This window comes from Gopherus flavomarginatus, chromosome 7 (genome assembly GCF_025201925.1).
Source record: "Gopherus flavomarginatus isolate rGopFla2 chromosome 7, rGopFla2.mat.asm, whole genome shotgun sequence".
In the NCBI taxonomy this organism is placed as follows: Eukaryota; Metazoa; Chordata; order Testudines; family Testudinidae; genus Gopherus; species Gopherus flavomarginatus.
The window spans coordinates 85,042,511-85,063,134 of record NC_066623.1 but is presented as its reverse complement, the minus strand read 5'-3'; the positions used below and the strand labels follow the sequence as shown (position 1 = coordinate 85,063,134).

Below are 20,624 nucleotides of genomic sequence, written 5' to 3'. Positions count from 1 at the left end.
TTTAGAGTACATTAACTTTTAATGGTATAATGAAATACCTATGTATAAAATAATTATACCAGATGGAATAACTAATACAAATATAAAAATCAAGATGTAGGTTTATTCCAGTTCTTCAGGATCACCTCAGCTGCGTCCAGTGTGCTGTCTTGCTGCAAGTATAGAATGCCACAATTACTGTAGGTACAGAGCTTTACAAAATAAATAGAGTATCAGCCATTTTTACGGCACTACAAACTAGTATTTTTTGACAAAGTTACAATTGTATCTTATAAATATCCAAAGGATTCAATAATTTGCCACTAAACTCTGTAATTATATATCTAGAGGGTACACCAAGAAAGGAATTCAAAATTAAGATTTCTTGTAATTATTGTAAAACTTTGTACATTCAAAATATTATTTCCAAACAACTCCTTTGCTTTCCTTAGTGTTAAAACTATCAAACAATGTAGAGATCAATTCCATTACATCTGTGTTGCTATCTACTGCATTTACAGTAGTGGTCTTGTCCAGGCTACATTTGAAGTCATGTTACCCTGTGTGTAAAACTGGGTTTTTTTGTTTTTAAATACCCATGTAATGAAGCTGTGCTATGAATTCTCTTCTCCTCCTCCCCACTCCAAGTGTGGGTATTCCATATTTTGTGACTTGGCTATAGTCCTGTGAGTCACACATGTAGTCTATAGCTTGATTTGCCTAGAATTTTCTTAGAAATTATCTCTGTGCATACTGGGCAGGAAAAAGAGGCAGTCAGGTTGCTTTGTGTTTCTGCAACCTCACCACTCGCCATTTCTGTTCCTTATCCAAATCAGAATGGGCCTGTATTTTGTATTAATTTCTTCTTCCATGTGCGTATTGTTGCATTCTTAATAAATCACATTTTTCAGTAATGCTATTAAAAATGTCAACATAAAAAGAACCAAATAACTAACTGCTTAACAGCAAAAAAAAAAAACACAAAAACTCCTCTAGATTAAACTACACAAACACTTTAGTAATAATCAACACTGCTATCAGAACAGTGTTCTAGAGCAGGACACAAACTTACTTTGATGAAGCAAAAACGTATATATTTCTCAAATTGCTTTTTGGTCTCTGGGCCACAGAATGCTGTAAGAGGAATTGCTGACAGTTTCTGAAATGATGAAACATAATGATTTGCTGATTACACACAGATACAGTCAATTTTAGGTTTGATAAATTGTACAGCAAAGATTTTGGAGTCTTCCTTTCCTTCATTAGAATTGAATTGACTTAATTTTCAGAATTCACATATCAAATATAAGTACCTAATCCTGCACCAGTGAAATCAATGAGTTTCTCTTGATCAGGAAGAGTGATCAAGTTCAGGTTTGGCATGTGCTAGCTAAGTCTGGCCCAAACTCAACCACTTTTTCTAGGCAAGAAAGGTAGCAGGATCTTGCCTACTGCAAACATATAAGTGTGGAAAACAGCAATTATTGGGACTTGTCTTTATTGTTATGCGCTAAGACTACAAGCTACATTTTCAGTGGACGTTATATTTTCAGTAGAACGTTATAGTTCAGCAGGATTTTAGCCACTAGATTCCCACAGTTAGGGTGATATGCACAGCTAAACTTCTAGGCATACAGCTCAGATGTTTACATTTTGAAGTATCCTTTTATAGGTGCAGGTATATTTTTATTTTAGGTATAGAAATATTCCTAATTTTTAATGTATATCAGAGTGACTGCATATAAGAGACATCTTACCTTAGATTTTATCATCCATTTCACAAATTTATAATCATAATGTTGATTCGCCTCCATATCAGACAGATCCACATCTAAAATAAAAATGAATGTGAAATGGAGCATAATATTATAGGACCTCCCAGATTCCAGTGGGAGGACACTTACCTTTCAGTATTCTTTATTACAGTTGATACTAGAATCACTACAAAAACTCTAGGAAGAACTGAACAAAGTCTTGTGCTCCATTCAGAGTCTAATCCTGGTTTTGACACTACTTGTATGACTTTGGTGGGGGAAAAATGGGATATTTACCTATTTCAAAGGGAGGCCTAATTAACTTAAGTGCAAAGTGCTATTATAGGCAGTCAATGGAAGACATGAGACTGGGGCCAGATCTATACTAGGAACTAGGAAAAATCCACACCTCTGAGAGATGCAGCTATACTGACCTAGCCCTTAGTGTAGACAGCATAATCATAAGAATTCTTCCTTTGACACAAGGAGGTCCATTACCTATGGCAATGGCAGAATCCTTCCCATCAGTGTAGGTACTACCTACACTGAAGTGCAACAGCTGCAGTTGCGCCTCTGTAGCGTTTTAAATGTACACATCCCTAGAAGATTGAATTCTAGGGTAAATTCTCTCTCTGATATTATGATATCCTCAACTTTTGGAAGGATTGGTAAACTTTGGTGAAATTTGAAAGTCCTTTTAAATTGAATTAAAGTGCTTTACAGTGCCTCTATGTTTGGGTGACTTTAGATTAAGGGGAAAAACTGAACAGGAAATTCTGTGAGTGCGGGCCTAAGATTTTAAGGCCCGGTCTACACTAGGGGGGGTGTCGATGTAAGATACGCAACTTCAGCTACGGGAATATCGTAGCTGAAGTCTAAGTATCTTATTCCGACTTACTTCTCATCCTCACTGCGTGGGATCGACGTCTGCGGCTCCCCCGTCGACTCCGCTACCGCCGTTCACTCTGGTGGAGTTCCGGAGTCGACAGGGAGCGTGTTTGGGGATCGATATATTGTGTCTAGATGAGACGCAATATATTGATCCCCGATATATCGATCGCTACCCGCCGATACGGCGGGTAGTCTGGACGTACCCTCAGACACAGATCAGTAATTCTCAAACTTTTGCAAATCATATACCTTCCTAAAATAGAAATCCAGTTAACTACCTTCTCTCCCAACCCTAATTTCACATCTTCCCTGCAACAGCCATCAGACTTGATTAAATGAAAAAGTAATACAAAGGCAGTAATTAGAAATCACACCACTCAAAAATCGATGAACGGATTTCACCAAAAAACTTACAAAAATAATTACCTCTGGGCCAAGTTCACACACAAAGCATTTTAGCCCAAAACAGAGTTCGCTTGAAAGTGTTATGAGAAACGGAAAAAAAGGGGTCGTTAAAATGGAAGTTGCATTTTAATCTTAACTACAGAGTACGCTCCCACTCTCTCCATAATAAACCTTCACTAACTGAGTGCAGAAACATCAACAATCATGAAGTATCCTCCATCTGGAATGACAGGTTTCAATCCAACTTCTTGGAGTAGCTGAGCCATCCGATTACGCTTGCCTTCCAACTCTCGAGACAGCGAGTAAAAGTAGCAGTCTGGGTCATCCATGCGTTTAAAGTCGATCCAAAGTGCTTGTGCCAACGCCTCCTGCAAACATAATCAGCATACAAAGATTTCCTGCAGGTGGAATCTTGCACCCATGCAGAATCCTGCTGAAGTTACTGGGAGAGGTCGCTGGGACGTTGCATGGTGTATGGGCCTTCTCACATAGATCCTATAGATCACATAATAATAATAATAATAATTTTTCTATTATCCCTTTGCAGGACCAGGGTCTTACTGAGTCCACAAATACCCTAAACCACTGCATCACAAAATGTAACTTGTGCATTTATTTTGACAAGTTGTTATTTACTCCTTCCAGTGTCGTAACGCCTAAGTCCCTATCAGGACAGGGCCCCATTCTGCTAGACATTGCTCCAGACAGAGGAAGTCACATCCTTGCCTCAAGAGTTTACAGTGTAATTTGAAGTATAGTTTAGTTTTAATTATTGATGCTAATACATGATAGAATACTAGTAAATAAACTGTAGACTGTTTGGTAAAAGTAATTAACAGCAATATGAGATGTCACTGCAGCATCGTGTAATTACATTTTCGCTGAGAAAGGAGTGAGGCTGCCAGGCTTTGTGCAACAATGCTCACTTTTGAAGATTCTTGCAAATTCTCATTGCATTAATTTTTTTAATTGCCTCATTAGTAACTCTCAAATTTGCCTTCTCTACCAGCACACTTATCCCCAAGAAACTACATAAAAATATGTAGACATTTCAAAATTCATACTAATTTGTATTAATTGTATTGCAGTAGTGCCTAGAGGCCCCAGCTCTTTTATGGAAGACACGGTACAAACAGAACCTCTCTCCTCTCCCATCTGTATCTACCTGTAACGGAGTTGGGCATGTATACAGCGTATTCTGCTGAACAACTTGCAAATGTTTTATCAAATGCTGTGGACCAATGGACCATCCAAGCTAAGGGAAAGGAGAAAACACAGATACATCTTAAACATAAGGCAAGTTAGCAATTAGAACTCATAATAAAGAATTAAAAGTTGAAAGAATTTGAGGTATTCACAGTAGGAAGAAGCAATAGTGCACTTTTGTTGACATAAAAACTGTAAAAGTTTTGCAAAATGGCAGGTTTGAAATGCTGAAGAAAAGACTCATATATACTAATTAAAATGTCCTTGAACTCTGCTGTTGTGTAGCACAAACCTAATGCATCACATACCTTCGAGCAGAAAACAGACTGAGTGTTTACACTGTAATAATTAAAGTTTTCTGGCTTTTTTATAGAAACACTTCCATCTTTTGTTTCCTAGGCACCTTCTTCATGTCACACAGGCTGTTTTAGATGCATGGAATTGACCCAAAATATATAAAAAAAAAACTACACAATGGTATACAAGTCCCTAATGGCTGCAGAGTGACTGTCTCTAACTGACAAAGTGGTATTTTCTTTTGCTGTCCCTTTGTAGTGTATAACCATGTCATCAAATTTCTTATTCTTTTCCAACCTTGCCAGTTTGGGGTTTGTTTGTTTTTCAAACTGTTAGAAGTATCAGTTAATTGCTTCGCTCTCTTTTTGGAGGACTTCACTACTGATGTTATATAGGGCCATGATTTGAGCTGTTCCTCCCCTTCCCCCAAATCATCAGTAGAGAGAAATGGGGGAATTAAAGTTTCAAGTCACCTTTATAAAGGAGCCTTAAAAGGCAAAAACAAATGTTTTGTGTGTGATGCACAACCAAATGCCACACAGAAACTAGTGTGCCATGGTGTAGACTGGATACAGCTGATAAATAAGAAAGAAGAGAAAGGTGCTGCTCAGATTATGGATATTTTTGCTAACATACTTTCTGCAACTGAAGTTGAAAATCTGCTGCTAGATGTTTTAATACTTTTGTATTTGTTTTAGTAATCAGTATAAAGCATTGTCATTACTTTACCAGAGCCAAATAAAATATTATTGGTCACATATAATGGGACCTCAAGCTAGCCTGAATTTTTGCATCTCCAATGTACTACAGGTGCAATTTTGTAGGCTAAAATAATTGTGCACACAAGGAATGGTGTTCTAGACTGATCTGTGGAAGCCATAAGATCCATAGATGTTTTAATGCCAACATTTACACCTGCTTCACAAAACTGGAAACAGGTTTTAAACAATACTCTGTGTTTATCCTTCGGCAGTCTTGGCTCTCTTTACAAAGCAAACAGTGTTTTGTATTTAATTTTTTAATATTCACCCTTCTGTTTCACTTTCACATTAATTGTAAAAATAAATGCTTAAGAGCATTGTTAGAGAGTGCATTTTAAAGGTAGGCAGCATTTCCAAATGAATATTGTCTGTAATTTTTTGTGAGTTTTCAAATGATAGAATGCAAAAATAGACGGGGTTCAGGTCAGATAAATATATCTTATTTATGTAACAGATCTCTTACTCTTGTTATTCTTACCTTCCAGCCAGTGACACTATATGTCTTTCCAGCACTTCCTATAGTTATTGTTCTCTCCCACATCCCTGGCAGTGTAGCTGTACATAAAATAAAGTGACTTGGTTGCCAGTGCACATACATGTTCCATACAATCACAAAACCTGTATTGTTCCTGGCTAAGAGCAGCAGTATTTTAAATTTAATATTGTAACAAATAAAGCTAGGAGAAAAAATCTTAAATTAAATGAAAAATGGACAAATGTATTTTGGAATAGAAATTAGACAAGGATCAACAAAAGAAGAAAGTTAAGGAATGAGGCAAGACACACAGAGTGAAAACATCTTTCATTTTAGTATGAATTTTGTTCTTGGAAAAGGTACCAGACTGTCAGCCCTGGAGACTAAGGCCTTCATCTAACCACAGAACAAATGCTGCATGACCACTGGCAAGCTCTGCTACATTTCCCTCTCACTATGCTCTAATCTGAATTGGAGGGATCATCTCTAGAAATTGACCTCCTCTATGTCCATTCAGTCCTTGTCCACTCTGCTGGTGCTGCCATTAGGAACGTTAACCAGTGTCAGTTGTGGTGACTGAGCCATCCACACCCCCAAACATCTACTAATTCTACGTCAGCAACTTGAAAAACATCTATCCCTTGAGAATAAGTTTCGGACTGAGAGGGTGTGAAAGAAAGGGCAATTAAGTAGTTTCTCAGCTGTCACCAGATAACAGCATAATCCAAATAATCATCATGGGATTGATTACAATGTATCTTAAAATCCGTAGTATCTGCCAGTCTTCGCTACCGTTTATAAAATACACGGGAATAGTTGAACTGTTACATCTACTACTGAGACTCACAACTGTATCCCTGTAATGCACAGTCTCAGCCTTCCTGCAGCCAGCCAAAGTGTTTCTCAACACCTCAATTTCTGTAGAATTGAAGCTTTAATTTAAAAAAATTCAACGTCAAACCCTTATGACTACAGGTATTGGTGCTATTTCCCATCAAAATTTAATATTAACATACTTAAAAATATTTCATCAGCTGCTGAGAGTCAAAATGTGCCTTCAGACTTGCAGAAAGTGGATTCCTCACTGAGTTTTGCAGAGTTAGGTTATGTCTACATTAGGAGCACTTTACTGGCATAGGACTACTGCTATACTATACCAGCAAAGTGCCCTAGTGTGGATGCAGAGATAGTGGCAAAGCTGCGCTTTGTACCAATATAGCAAAACCACTCCCCAGGAATGAAAACAGGTTTGCTGATATATATGCATCTAGACCCCGGGTTTCTGCCTGCACAGCTTTATCTATCAGGGATCAAACCTCTTCACACCCCTGACCTGCCAGCATAGTTATGTCTGTCAAGAGTGTGCAGAGGTGTGATCCCTGACAGACATAACCATGCTGGCAGAAGTCTGCATTGTAGAGCTGACCTGAGCTACAGAATGAGCCTTCCAAAAGCATCTCTGGCTATCTGCTTTTGGTTGAAACTCCCAGATCTGTTCTGACTATCTAGCATATACAATAGGTCTACTCTGCAGGTGGGAGGTGTGATTCCCAACTCAGGTAGACATACAGGCACTAGCTCTGATCAAGCTGGTGTGCTAAAAATAGCAATGTGGCTGCAGCAGCATAGACAGCTAGCCAGAGCCGCCACCCTAGTACATATCTAGGATCTTAGATATGATTGTGCTTGTGCAGCTAGCTTGAGCTGCCACCCATGCTATTTTTAGCACACTAACTTGATCAGAGCTGGCAGATTTACTGGAATTACACCTCCCAGCTGCAGTGTGGCTAAATCCAGGAGTTCTTTGCTCTTTTCTCAACACTTTTGGGTGGTTCTTGGGCTGTTGGTTTATGCCACAGACCTTGACAGTTCTTTCATCTCTGATTTCTGTAGTATCCAGGTACACTGGGATTGTTAGCTGGACGAGTCTGTTACAATGATCAGCAGTAAATTAGTTAACAGTGGATATGTCTACACTGAAATAAAAAACCCACAGCTGGTCCAGGTCAGCTGACTCGGGCTCAGGCTGAGGCTGAAAAATTGCTGTGTAGACATTCGGGCTCCAGCCCAAGCCCTAACACAGCAATTTTTAGTCCTGCAACCTGAGCCCCATAAGCCTGAATCAGCTGACTCGAGCCAGCCATGACTGTGCCACAGGGCTTTTATTCCAGTGCAGAAATACCAAATGTTGACATTTACGCTATATAATGACTCATGAAGAGAAGGCAGTTACCTCACAAGTGGAGAACCAGTGGAAAACCAGTGTTGACAGGGCCAGTTCGATCAGGATGGATGTAGTCCACTCCCATTAAAAAACTTCAGAAACAGATTTCAAAGAGAAACAGCATAACTAAAATTCATTTGCAAATTTAACACTGTTAATTTTGGCTTGAATAGGGACTGAGAGTGGCTGGCTCAACACAAAAGCAGCTATGCCTCTCCTGGAATTGACACCTCCTCATCTATTATTGGTAGTGGACTACATCCACCCTGATCGAATTGGCTCCGTCAACACTGGTTCTCCACTTGTGAGGTAACTCCCTTCTCTTCATGTGTCAGTGTATAATGCCTGCATCTGTAATTTTCACTCCATGCATCTGAAGAAATGAGGTTTTTTACCCATGAAAGCTTATGCCCAAGTAAATCTGTCAGTCTTTAAGGTGCCAACAGACTCTGTTGTTTTTGCGGATACAGACTAAAACAGCTACCCCCTGATACTTGACATTTACACTGTCATTGCCAGGCCTCAGAATTAATAGTGTATTGAGATGAATGAGCAATCGCACCTCTCAAGGCACCTCTTCACTAGGAAAAAAAGTGTGTTCTTAACTCATGTTATCGAATACATGGTAGCCGGGGACACTCAGGAACGTTAAGAATTTAAAGTGAATTTGTCAAACCACATTACATTTTTGTGTGGAAACTCCATTCAGCATTAAAGTGACCTTCAGTTGGTTTAATATGTAGTGAATTATGCTAAACCAAATTAAGGCCATTTTAATTCTGGTACAGCAAAAGACTTTTTTTGTAGCTGCAGGCTTTTTCACAGATAGCTTCAATGGAATGTCCTTTCTGACTCTCACAATCCATGGATCACTTCATAGGATAAACCCAGATGTGTTTCCCAACGTTGTTATATATAAGGTTAGAGGAGGGCACAAGGAGTAGTGATTTCAGTGGTCCTGTTGCATCCCATCCTACCATATTGTCGTACTAAAGAGCTATTGCCAAATCCAGCATAACTGTCAGGAGTTTTCTCTACGAAGGCCCATAAGCAAGGCTGTCATAGATGTAATGACAAAATTCCATGGGTAAGTTTTCACAATACCTCTCTGTACTAGAACTGGTTCAAGCCAGTGCCCATCAGTGTCATTTTGGAGCGCATTTACAAATGTAAAACACAAAACAATTAGCAAACGAGAGACCCATCTTTCTCCTAACCAGCACTTACCCACTCCAACTGACCAGTAATCTTGAAAACAAAAAGTCAGTTTGAACAGATGCATCTTCAATTCAGCTATGTAGGCTGTAGTATTTAAGCACCATGTCCAAAAGGCTGACAAACTGTCTCTAGCATATTGCAAGGACGAGTGAATTTCAAAGCCAGGTGCCCTCTATTTAGGCCATGTCTATACTATAGGTGCTACAGCTACAAGCATGCCACTTAGTCGAGACACTTCCTACAGTGACAGAAGGGTTTTTTCCTTCACAGTAGATAATCCAACTTTCCAAGTGGTGGTAGCTAAGTCAATGGAAGCTGCACCTAAGCCCATGAGCGCCACAGCTACATTGACCTAACCTTTAAATGTAGACCTGAGATTGTTTTGCAACCTACTACCAGGAATTCAAGCTTGGGGACAGATAGTAGGAGCATTCCAAATAATAATAGCAGGGAGAAGGTAGAGGGGAAAAGGGCAGTCTATCACTTTCACAATCAATAAATTAATACGCAAGAATTAAATGGAATAGGGAGCATTTTTTCCATGCCATATGGCAGTATCATTATATTCAAACTCAGTACAGTTTAATATAATTTTAACACCAATCAAGTGCTGGGAATTATCTGTAAGGTAATACATATAAGCATGTTACCTGGGCTGGCACTCTGTTTGTTGAAATGCCAACAGAATCCTCAGTTATGATATGAGAACTCTAAATCTGCCACTATACCTCTAATGGTTACTCAGAAGAGATTTGCACTTTTACAAAAGTCAGATAAGGGTTAGAGACATGATGAAGTGTTCTATATTAGAGAAGACTGCCTGGGCGACAGAATAGAGACTATGCTAATTTTATGATATATGACTAGCTACCCTATTAGATTATATAATAAGAACCACCACCACACTCTGTAATATCCATTTTGCATCTTTAATAGAAGAAGTGTCACTGCATTTGATTGAGTATGTAAAGCTTAATATAAAAACCTTGCAGCTTCTAAATAGTGAAATAGTGGATTTTTTTCTTGTATTATTTTTAATGTGCAGTTATAAAAACTAAGAAGCTGAGGTTAAAAAAAAAGTCTTGCTTCTTTTAGTAAAATGACTTTATCAGTTACATTTTTACTCTGAAGGTTTTATGATTGGTAGGTTTTTAACAATAAATTGTATGATCATTTGATGGGATCTGTTAGAGAGTATGGAGCTAAATCCAAGTGACTAACACTCTAAGCTTTGACTTGAGTCATTATCACACTGGAATTGTAAATTTTATGTTATGCAATAAAAAGGCTTTTTGTTCATCTGATATTTTTCCTTCAAAATCTTCAAACAAAGTTAGATTAATAATATACTAATAAAACTAAGAGTTTTATTTCCTCCATGTCCCAGTGAATAATATCTTGCATGATATTATCGTTAGGCCATCATTTTTTTAAATAGTATTAGAAAGTAAAAAACAAACTTGGAGCCAGCACATCCCACAGATATCAGTGGGAGCTAAGCGTGCAAAAGGACTGCATCTTCAGCAAGCACAAAACAATACATTAATTCAGTTACACTAAACTCATCTTAATTATCAGCATTCCAAAGTCATTGTAGATAAAACAAACAGTATTTGCTTATTCCTACTTAATTATATCAATTTTATCATTAATATAAATTAGTGGTTTTCATCTGTCAATCTCAAAGCACTTTATAAAGAAGGATATTATGATTGCCAGTTTAAAAGACGGGGAAACCGAGGCATGGAGACATGAAATGGTTTGATCAAGGCCACATATTATATCAGCATCAGAGCCAGGAACAGAACACAGTTCTTCCGACCATCATGAAAATTAATTTTATGCTTTTTGGGTTAACATGTTAATTTCAACAGGGCTACTTTGTTGGGCATCATTAAAATTCACCTTCCTTGTGATAACATGGGACTGTATAACTCTACAGTCCATTACCTTTCAGCTGGGTGTTCATGCAAGTAGCTACTTCCAGAACCAAAACCTGTGTATAGCTGAGAAGATAATCATTAGTACTAATTAGCAAGGCAAGGGATTTTAGACTTCTTACAATCCACTAACTAGGATTCAAACTAAGGTCACAACCTCCAAACATTTACACATGTGATTAACTTAAGCACTTGTGCAATCCCATAGACTTCAGTAGGACTACATATAAATGTAATACTAAGCACACGTAAAAGTGTTGCAGAATTTGCATTAGGGTTATTGGCAGCATATATTGGATGTGCCTATACTAAGATCCAGCTCCTAGTGAAATCAGTGGAACAGTTTTCATTGAGACTTCAGTTAGCAATGGATCAGGCCCTACGAAAGGAAACTATTGCAGGGACCACGATAGCATGAAATGTTTAGTTGTCTGATTTGTCCTTGCAATGGTTTAGTTTGTCCACATAGCATCTCTGCCTGAGAGAACTACTGAAGCACATCTCCACATAGCCCCCCGTGTGATTTCACTGTTTGAAATGCCCATTATTTTTAATAGCCTCTGCTTGGGAGAGGCTATTAAATAATCTTTCCTACACTTTTATTCTTTAACCTATGCCAACTTTTTTTCTCCTGTTTACTATGGGGCAAGCAATAATGTGGTTTCCTTATTGTGCACTAGCCTCACTGATTATATCAGCAGAGCTCCAGGAAAGAGGTTTGTTAGTGACCTCCTGTTCCCTTCCCTGAGCTAGCTCTGCAACAAAGCACACCACTGAGATGTAGATACTTAAACAGTGATTATCTTATTCTTGGCAACAAAGAATTGAATTAGGGTGGGATTTTCAATAGGACCTAAGTGGCTTAGGAGCACAAGGCCCATCCACTTTCTATGGGACTTGCGTGTCTCAGTCACTTAGATGCTTTTGAAAATTCCACCTTTAATCTGATAAAGATTTAGAAAACAAATGATGTTCTTCATCAGAGTTTCATCATTTTAAACTAAACCAAAATTATGGTTTCAACTACTTGACAGCATCAGTTAGCTTTGAAATGCACATTTGTGATATCCTTCCACAACCATCTGTGTGATTATACAAAAATCAGTACCTATTTTAATGTGTTTAATTCCTTTGTACACCAGCCATTCATATACCTCATCACTTAGGCACAGGGTGTCATGTTTAATACAGAGATCAGCTATTACCTGGAGTTCTTCTTTGGTAAATACCTAGAATGCAAAAAAAGGGAGGGCCAATGCATTAATCAGTGTATTTAAGATACACTCCGAAATTACAGCTACTATGTTAAACTAGAATGGAAGTCTTACCTTGCCTATAGGGTTGTGCGGAGTATTCAGTATAATAGCTTTTGTTCTGGAATTAAATTTACTTGCAAGTTCAGTGGGATCTAAGACCCAATCAGCACTAGATGCAGAGTTCCCAACAACAGTTTTCTAGAATAGAAATAAATGTCTGTATTACTTAAGTGCAACACACATTATAGCCCAGACCATGCCTTTCTCCATGCAAAGCCCACAGGAAGACCAAAGTTAGGAAACTACCTGTGCCCTGCTGCAACATGTAGTCAAGAGGAGAAAGCTTCAGCCAACCATGGAGCAGATAGGGAGCATGACCCTTCTAAACTTCATACAGTTACACATTACAGTGAGAGATATGGCATAAGAACTGCTGGAGTTCACCTACGTTCACGACAGGGTCAAAATTTCTTACACAGGGAAATCCCTGCAAGTCTTCAGGATGTTACTAATGCTGTAGAACAGTTATCTCCAGTTCTGCCGCCCACAAAACTAGGGGAGCTCAACTGCACAGAGTGCAGGCACAATGCCTTCCATAGACTGGAAGAATAACACTAGGATGCTTCAATACTCATCCCTCTAGATTTTTGTTCCAAAGAACAAAAGTTTTCTAGCCTTTCATTACAACTAATTCGTAGTTTTCTTTCAAATATCTGAGATGTTGCTATTTGAAAATCAACCACAGAGAAACTGCTCATCTCCATAACTAAAAAGGAAACAGTCATAAAACCATTCCTAATTTAGTACGCTGTTTTTGGATTAGAGACTATATATCTTCACAAGCTGCTGAACAGGATCAGAAACCAACTCTTTAAAATAACAAATATGTAAACTGTGCGGGCATGTGATCACCCTTCCATTATTTTGTGTTTCAAAACTTTTCTGATGGTGTCAAACAAAAGGACTTTAGGAGCTTTCAGCATGCAGAAGCTGAATTAAATGGGAAACAGGGCCCTACTCTTTACAACACTTGTAGAGCACTATGTCTATAATGCTTTAGATAGCTTCACCTCTGAGCCTTATATTGTTGCATTTTATCTCATTTATTATATAGTTGTGTTAAGAAAAATTAGACAGGGACCATCTCCTATAATGTGATTATCAAATGTTATTAGTCTCACAAAAGAATTTTGAATTCGGTGATTAATGCTAAATTTAAAAACAAAAACAAAAAACATACATATCTCAGTGGGATAAAAACAGGTTTTCCTCCTGCCATCTTCACCATGGGTTCATAACAGTCAAAAAATGGCTCAATTATTATCACCTGAAATTAAAACACAGTCAGCAAGACCTAGAATTGAGAAATTACTATGTGTAGTAACATCATATTACTTTCTTCAGATTTACTTTGGCCATATGAATTTACTGTGACCCTTGTGCATTCAACCCTGATTTGATAATGCACCATTTTCATCATTTTAGGACATCATATGGCAATGTTCTCAATCTGATAATTAGAGGTACTACTCACTTAGACAACAGATATTGGTAGTACTTCAGAGGTTAGACGGGGGCAGATCTTCTCAAGTTAGATGCTACAGTTGCTACTAGCATATAATGTTAGAAGCGCTTACAGATAGACACACAAAAGATATTAAAATGTGGAGAGTGGAGGCAAATGGGATATTGAACAATAGCAAAGGATTAGGGTAATACGAATGACTCAAAGAGTGATAGAGACAAAAAGGGAGAGGAGATCAAAGCAACTGGGAAGAGAGAGAAAACAGATGAGAATACAAAACAGAAGTAGTCTTAAGAAAAGGAAAAAAGCCAGTGTAACACACCAGAAAAAGCACTTGTCAGTTACAGTGCATCCCAAAAAGCCATTTCAAGTATCTGGTAGCAGTGGAAAACAAAGCAATAATGAAAGGATAAATCATCAGACCTAACATATGAAAACAAATACTGGGGTATGATCCTAACTTTAAAAATGTGCATACTTTTTTCCCCTTCACATTGGTACCATACAATAGTCTGACACAAAACCTGAAATATAATGGCTTTTCAAACATCGAGAACAGATACCTTGCACCATATTTAGTTTCTTGATGCAGACAGCAGCCCACAAAGTTCGTAAAATGGGAATCAGTGGGTGTTAACAGCAACAATGATGCAGAAGATACGAAAAGTACAATGAAGAGGAGAGGAGGCCTGCGTGTTGGTGAATGGGATGGAGGCATCCACGAGACAGTCTCCTTATTGAGATATGGCCTAATCTCTAAAAGTGTTTGCCAGCTCCTCATCTACACGACAGGGCTCTTAATTGTTTGGCATAGGTCAAATACATAAAACTGCAATGTATATATTTTTAAAAAACATTAAAAACAAAACATCAACATAATTAATTTTATTTTGGTAGCTATAATAAAATACTTCAGATAAAGCTTACTTCATCTCCCTCTTCAATTAATCCCTGTATTGCACTAAATAGAGATCCATATCCTCCCACTGTCACCAAGATGTCTGTGTAAGGGTCAATCTTCCTTCCACAAACCTTCTCATATACCTGGGACAAGGCTTTCACCAACAATGGATGGCCCTGTTCAAAATAAAGAATAACACACTTGGATGTGTGCGCTATGTATTAAGTATTAGGTAATACAGACAACTGATAATACAAAATCTATCTATCTACACACACATACATGCTTTACCTCTCAATAGACAGAAATAACTGTGGGCAAAATTATTAATAGTTAGGAGATTACTGGTATGATTTAGAGGAGATTTTGTGCTGTAAGTGTTTGATTTCTTTCATTCAGAAAAACAAAAACGAGGGGTAGTGGGGAGGTTGTTTGTTTGAAACAAAGAAAAATATGAGGTGAGGCCCTACACTACTTGGAGTTTTAGCCTAAAATCGCTAGTGGGATTTAAAGGGGTTTGTGGGTGATGGGGAAGGAAGAGAGTTTCAATTTCTTGATTCCGACCAGGCAATTCTTTCTACATCTGATGTTTTTGAGTTCTAAAATGCCAGTTTAGCATCATGCTTCCCCAAAAGTAGCTCCAGGAGCCTCTGGTGTGCTAGGCCAGTTATATAATATATATGACCCCATTTCATCCCCTCCCCTATAGGGCACAGAGAGGGAGAGGTAACATTGTTTCCTTTCCTGGCACTCCCCCATCTGTCTGTATTGTGATGGGGTATATAGGCCCCCTACTGGCTGGAAAGAGGTTAATGAGAGCCTGTGGGCTCAATAAACCTCAGTCTATTACACCTGTAAGAGCTATCAAGCCTGGAGGGAGGAGATAAAAGAGGAAAGCCCAGCTTAGTATCTATTGTAGGTACTGAGATGGGCAAATAGACTGAAGGGGACCCTGAACCCAGGCCACAACTGAATTCTTGGGGGAGGGAGGGAAAAAAGAAAGAAAGATTAGAGTGAAGATTAAAGGTTGAAAAATCAGGAAACCAGAAGGGGACACCAAGCAGCGAACCCTGGACAGCACTCACTACTCCTTAAAGACATCTAAGGAGTCTGCGTATTGTCCAGAGGAATTCTGCCTGGAGGCAACTGGATGAGACTGAAAATAGACCCCCATAGCCATAGAGCATTAGAACCTGTCCAGATTCCTTCTCCTGGTGTAATGGATGGCCATCCTGGCCACCACCAGGAGTAGGTTGACAAGGAAGTCTCAACTTTCTGGGGCCTCGGCCCAACTTAGTAGTGGCTAACTGGGAGAAAATGCGGATTTCTTGTGCTAGCCCCTTGAAGAGAGGCCAGCTGGGCCCAGCAGAAAACTAGAAACTGCTCGATGCCAGAGTCTCTCTGGGGCAGGTATGCCTCGTATACAACCTTTGACTTTGTTTTGTTCCCTGTAACTAATTTACTCTCTTTTTGGTATCTGAGGCCAGGCTGAGGTACGGAGTAACCTACGGAAGAAGTGGAAGTCTGAATAGACATACCTTAGCAACTTATTGCAGGGTCCCTGGACTAGAACCCACAGGAAGGGTGGGCCTACTTCCCCTACTGACCCTCTGAGGATGGTGGTGTGGAGATTCCTGGAGACAAGGGCTAGAAGGCCAATACAGTGGAGTCGCATCATACGTGCATTTAACTTACACGAAATCAACTATACGCGCTTGGCAAAAAGAAAGAAAAATAACAATTTAAATAAAGTAGTGCAGGCAATTCCGCCCACCATTCTGCTCAATGAGCGTATGCCCCGGAGTGCGCGTTAGATGGGAGACGTGAATCTGCTGTTCCCTCAGTCAGTCTCAGTTCCTGTGTGCCTCTCATAGTGTGAGCATATCGCCGCGCTGAGTGTGATTCTAGTGTTTAAAGATACATATTTTTCGTATAACATGGCCCCTAAATGCAAGCCAACTACTTCATCTGGTGCTCAAGCAAAGAAACAACAATCTGTTCCAACGCCGGAGGAAAAACTGGCTGCGTCACACTTATTGAGACACGGTACGTTGGTCTCCAACGTGTCGCGTAAATATGGCTGCAAAGAATCTAGCATCCGTGCCATCAAGATTCGAGACAGAGAAATTCGTCAAGCCATGGTATCAAGTGCTCCAATAACTGCTAAGGTGACGAGCCAGGTATGTGATAAGACTGTAGTGAAGACTGAAAAGGCATTAAACTTACGGCTGGAAGACATGAATCGTAAACACGTGCCTATCAATGGCAACACATTGCGAGAAAAGGCTCTTAGCCTCTATGCACTGGTCAAACCTTGTGCCAAAGAGGGACAGCCTTCTGATGAGAAGGAATTCAAAGCCAGCCAAGGTTGGCTTAACAGTTTTAGGAACCGCTTCAACCTCAAAAAGGTGCAGACTACTGGTGAAGCTGCATCTGCCAATGAAGAGGCAGCAAAAGCCTACCCTGAACAATTAAAGAAAATCATGGAAGAAAAGCAGCAAAGAATCCTGTGGCACCTTATAGACTAACAGACGTTTTGGAGCATGAGCTTTCGTGGGTGAATACCCACTTCCTCAGATGCAACGGAGGAAGTGGGTATTCACCCACGAAAGCTCATGCTCCAAAACGTCTGTTAGTCTATAAGGTGCCACAGGATTCTTTGCTGCTTTTACAGATCCAGACTAACACGGCTACCCCTCTGATAGAAGAAAAGGGCTATCTTCTGGAACAAGTTTTTAATGCTGACGAGACTGGACTCTTCTGGAAAAAAATGCCCAACTGCACTTACACTTCGAAATCAGAAAGACAAGCCCCTGGCTTCAAAGCAGCTAAAGACCGTGTGACTGTGTTGTTTTGTGGCAATGTGGCTGGGCATTTAATAAAGCCAGGCTTGCTCTACAGGGCTGCAAATCCCCGTGCCCTAAAAGGCAAGAACAAAAATCTCCTGCCTGTGTTCTGGCAATCAAATAAAAAGGTTTGGGTGATGGCAGCATTATTTCTAGATTGATTCCACAAGTGTTTCATTCTGGAGGGCATGCGGTATCTCGAAGAGAAAGAACTTGACTTTAAAGTGTTGCTGATCGTAGGCAATGCTCCTGGCCACTCTGAAGCACTCCAGTTTGCGTATGATGACGTTGAAGTCGTCTTTCTCCCCCCTAATACCACCTCCATCCTCCAACCTCTCGACCAATGGGTGATTTGCTGTTTCAAGGTCACGTACACGAGGCTTACGTTCTCACGGATACGTAGCGCTATGAATGCTGATCTCAATCTTAATGTGATGGAGTGTTGGAAGTCCTTCAACATTGCCGATTGCATCACTTACATTAAACAGGCAATGGATGAAATCAAGCCTGAAACAGCCAATGCATGTTGGCGAAACTTATGGAAAGAATGTGTGAATGATTTTAAGGGTTTCCCAACCATTGACAAAGAAGCGAAACACATTGTTGAGAGGGCCAGGCAAGTGGGTGGTGATGGCTTCGTCAACATCCTTGAGGAAGAAACTGAAGAATTAATTGAGGGCAGAGAAACATTGACTAATGAAGAGTTAGAGGAACTGAAAAACTGAAAAAACAGAAGACAAAGATGATGATGATGACGACAAGGAACAGGAAGAGCCAGCAAGTTGAAATGTTCATAAATTTGCTCAAGTGTTCCAAGCAGTAAAACACTAGAATGATTTAATTTCTAAATATGATCCCTCTATGGAACGAAGCCTCAAAATCACACGTAGTATTACAGATGATTTGATACCCTATCAAGAAGTGTTTGAGTAGCTCAAGAGACAACAGCGACAGTTGCTGATCACCATGTTTTTCAAGAAAAAACAACCAGCAGCAGTTGAACCTACGCAATCAACTTCTCGAGCTGAACCACAGCCATCTACTTCCTCTACGACTCGCTCTCCGTCATCTCCATCTCCTGGATCAACATCAAGCCCTGACGACCCCCCAGTAGTGTTGTCAGGAGAAGAGGAAGACTAATCACCGGAGTGTGTACAGCGCCCATCTTCATCATCTCATCGTTCATCATACGGGCGCTGTACTAATCATCATCCTCATCATTCATCGTCATCGCATCACCATTGCCTTAGTCGTCGTATCACCACTATCACCATTGTTGTAGACTAGCAAGAATATCCAGGATGGATGGTGAGTGGTTAGGTTTACTGTTTTCCTTTTTCATTCTTTCCTTCTTCCATCTCTCTCTCATGTAATTAAAAATACTGTAAAATTATATTTTGCATATGTACTCTTTATTATATGCTGTACATTACATATATTACTGTACAGGGTTGCATACACAAAACCATGTACAGTATACTGTACTTTATGGGTGATTTAAGGGATTTTCAAGGATAATTTTGACCATATGCGATTTTCACCTTACACGCTAACTTTAGAACCTAACCCCCACGTAAAATGCGACTCCCTTGCAAATGTGAAGTTGGGATGAAGATCTGGCATGAAGCTACTGGACTATTGTTGTACTGGAATTGGATTCCCTGGAAGGCGTGAGACCACAAGTGACATGGCCAGAGGATTGGCAGGGTACACGTGCTGCACTATAAGATAATGATCTGAGTGAAGGACTCTGCTTTAAATAAAACTACACTGGGGAGGCTGATCAGCAGCTGGTAAACTCTATTATAGAAACTCATGCTTGGAAGGAGGAAGAGAAGCCAAGATGAAAGGGAACAAAGTTATACACCTAACTTAAAACCAAGTCTTAAAGTTTCCCATGTAACAAACTTTCCCCAAAGTTCAATGTACTCACAAAGCCACGTGTATACTGGTTCAGCCTATCAACCTTCGCTGCCTTGGCTAGCTCTTCTTTAACATAGCTAGGAGGGGATATATCTGGAAGGCCTTGACCAAGATTAACGATTGAGGAGTCTGCAGCCACTTTGGTAAATTCAACCCTAGGGAAAAATATGTGTTAAAAGTTTTACCAAGAAAATTATCCTGCTCATTTGTCATACTTTAAATGTAAAAGCAATGGGCTGAATCCACAGTGGACCAAATTCACAGAAGGCAAATGGCCTCTAGCAAAGGAAAGACCACGAGCAGAGAGGATGGGGCAGTGCAAAACTATTGGGAACCCCAAGTGTAGGCAGAAACATCTGGGGAGATGGTGTCTGCAGAGCATATCTCCTGAACAGTCTGTATTGCAGGACTCATACGGGACCCTGGCTGCAAACAAAAACTGACAACCTCCAACGTACTCCCTGAAGGAAGGCAGCAGTGAAACAATACTGCTGGGGTGAATCCCCCACACACAGAACATACTGGATCTTGCTGAAGCAGGCAGGTGCAGTTACTGGGGTGAATCTAACCTGACAAGTCTAGCAAACATTTAAGCCAGCAAGACTCACAGCATTAGCCAATCCTCTCACTGAGCTCTGTAAATATTCCTAGTCATACCAGTCTATGGACTGATTCGTAGAGTTTGTTAGTTGTTCCATTAAGCCTGCCAAAAGCTAATTATAGAATTTTTAATCCGCAATTTTTTTTCCCTTTCATGTGTGCTCTTTCCTTCTGCCCTTCCCTCACCCATCCAAATGTTAACCAGATAAAAAATTATAGTTACAGGGTCACAGACACAGTCATCAATAACAGAAATTGCTGCGAGGAGTATGAGGCAGGATGGTCACTGGCGAGACGGCACTAAGTACATTTAAACAATCTGTCCAACCCCTCAGTTAATGTTACAAACTTATGAAATCCGACTAGTTGGCAATGACACACCTGATGCTACTCTGAGACCAATTTAAGCCCTGGATAAAAATA

The 20,624-nt window shown here is 39.7% G+C and overlaps 1 protein-coding gene across 7 annotated transcripts in view; it reads right to left on the bottom strand.

Moving 5' to 3' along the window:
* KYAT3 (kynurenine aminotransferase 3) overlaps window positions 1–20,624 on the bottom strand; it is a 35,548-nt gene continuing 14,924 nt past the window's right edge. For 6 of the 7 annotated variants that reach the window (XM_050962189.1, XM_050962187.1, XM_050962191.1 and 3 more), the window contains 11 exons: window positions 19,612–19,756; window positions 14,859–15,008; window positions 13,647–13,733; window positions 12,479–12,604; window positions 12,259–12,379; window positions 5,772–5,848; window positions 4,195–4,284; window positions 3,211–3,397; window positions 1,737–1,810; window positions 1,052–1,138; window positions 1–152 (listed from right to left, as the gene is read on the bottom strand). In XM_050962189.1, the coding sequence (XP_050818146.1) occupies window positions 90–152; window positions 1,052–1,138; window positions 1,737–1,810; window positions 3,211–3,397; window positions 4,195–4,284; window positions 5,772–5,848; window positions 12,259–12,379; window positions 12,479–12,604; window positions 13,647–13,733; window positions 14,859–15,008; window positions 19,612–19,756 (1,207 nt within the window). In that variant the 3' untranslated portion in view covers window positions 1–89. The remainder of the gene's footprint in view (window positions 153–1,051; window positions 1,139–1,736; window positions 1,811–3,210; window positions 3,398–4,194; window positions 4,285–5,771; window positions 5,849–12,258; window positions 12,380–12,478; window positions 12,605–13,646; window positions 13,734–14,858; window positions 15,009–19,611; window positions 19,757–20,624) is intronic. The other variant, XM_050962193.1, reaches the window with a different exon arrangement.